Raw genomic sequence first — 2,078 nt, 5'->3', positions numbered from 1 at the left:
ACAACTTACAAACTGATGGGTTGACAATACACATATATAAAACGAGTAAAGTGAATATAAGGCCGTTATACACCTAGTTGAATGTAAAACCAATATATCATTGGTTCCTATAATTATAAAAAGTTTAAGAATTCGAAATGAACTTTTGACCTATTTTTTTACCAATGATTTATTAATTTTACATTCAACTTAAATATATAAGAGCCACATATTCTCCATCCTCGCATAAAACATACAGTGCTTCACAAATGAAACATCTATTAACTAAAAATGACTAGTTGTTACCGTAACTTGGCATATTGTTACCCATTTCGTTACAAGCATTATCCAAGAATGCTTGGAGGTTAACGATAGATGACCCGCCATTAATTTTGAGAGCTTCTTTAGCCAAATCCCTCCATTTTTCTGCATTTCTTTTCATCTCCTTATTTCCCATCACTATTTCTACACACCTCTTCATCTCTTTTCCTTCTAACACTCCATCTCCCTCCCTACTCTTCACTTTAACTCCTGTTTTCCACACTTCTTGAAGCATCTTCGCGTTATTTAATTGATCCGACCATTGTGGAAACACAACTGTTGGAGTAGCGGCCACCAACGACTCTAGCGTAGAATTCCACCCACCATGCATCACAAAACACCCAATTGCTTCATGGCCCAACACCACAACTTGTGAACACCAACTTACTATCGTCCCTAGTTTTTGCAGTTTCTCTAAGTTGCTTAATTTTCCTGATTTTTCACCATCTCTTATCACCCATAAAAACGGCCTACCAATCTCTAACAACCCTCTTGCTACCTCCTCTAATTGTTCCATTGAAAAAGATGCTACAGTTCCAAATGAAACATACACCACAGATGACTTTGATTGCATGTCTAACCACTTGATATAATCGTCCTCTGGTTTGTCGAAGAAATCATTAGTCAATGCCCATGAGCCTTGTTCTTCCAAGAACTCCAACGGGACTAAAGGTCCAATTGGTTGGATATTAAGTTTTGCAATTGCTCTAATGGAACCAATTTCTAGCTCATTAAAAGTGTTTACAAGTATTGTTGAAGTTATTTTGAGCGCGACAATATGATTTTTCATAATTGTAAGTATAAATTTGTAATCCTTGGGACATGAGGATAACATAAACAATGACAAATCACCGATGGTTAATGGTGGTAATCCAGGTAAATCAATTGGAAACGTTAGGTTGTTATTGTTACTAGATATCAAATTTTGATAATCATTGAAATAGTAGTAATAAATATCAAACATAGTAGCTGACTGGCACCATAAAAGAGCAGCTTTAATACCGTGAGTGTGCGCCACATGCGCTGCCCAATATAGTGCAGTGGTGTAGACCAAATAGTCAAATGGTTGACCAGTAGCCGTTGCAGATTGGATAATTTTGGCAATGGCAGAAGTACCACGTATTTCAAAATCTGTGAGATATTGTAATAGTGAGCTGGTTGTTGGTTGAAATCCATTATCGTGGCCATCAAAGAATGGAGCGAATATTAGGCCGCGTGGGATGGATGACTTATCGATGCGCTGAACGACAGATAGACTAGTGCACAAGGTGACATCAGCGCCCATTTGGGTTAACCGGTTTGCTAAGCGCATAGCTGGATGGATGTGGGCGTGTCCTGCATAGGCGACAATCAGGATTTTTTGGTATGTCATCATGAGGAAGAGGTTGGTGGTGAGGTGGTTAACTAGTGAACAATGTACCATAAAAACATGCAAGAACGTGTGTATATATATACTTAAAGGCTAAAATGATAACATGTTTTTGACGCTTATTGGTGTGACACACAGTTTCTGACACTTAAAAGCGTTATAAAAGTAAATTTAATGACGAAAATGTCAAAAAGATTAATAACACTAAAGATTTTTGACGTCATACTTTTTAAACACAGTTTTGTACTATACTTTTTCACGTTTCCAACATACATGATACATGTAACATGTTAAAGCGTCAAAAGTTTATTTAAAAAGTGTAACAAATTATAAAATTTGTTGTAGTGATGTAATTGGACACATATCTTAGTATAAAAGATCATATGATTTAAAAGTTCTCATCATTTCA

The 2,078-nt window shown here is 36.3% G+C and overlaps 1 protein-coding gene across 1 annotated transcript; it reads right to left on the bottom strand.

The window, feature by feature from the left end:
• Positions 1 to 274: 274 nt before the first annotated feature.
• LOC139901231 (UDP-glycosyltransferase 75C1-like) lies at positions 275 to 1,675 on the bottom strand. Its single transcript, XM_071883960.1, has one exon. It carries the CDS (start codon positions 1,673 to 1,675, stop codon positions 275 to 277), a length of 1,401 nt encoding a protein of 466 aa, XP_071740061.1.
• Between the last annotated feature and the right edge of the window lie 403 nt (positions 1,676 to 2,078).

The sequence above is a fragment of the Rutidosis leptorrhynchoides genome, chromosome 3 (genome assembly GCF_046630445.1).
Source record: "Rutidosis leptorrhynchoides isolate AG116_Rl617_1_P2 chromosome 3, CSIRO_AGI_Rlap_v1, whole genome shotgun sequence".
Lineage (NCBI taxonomy): Eukaryota > Viridiplantae > Streptophyta > Magnoliopsida > Asterales > Asteraceae > Rutidosis > Rutidosis leptorrhynchoides.
This window is presented reverse-complemented; position numbering and strand designations above follow the sequence as displayed.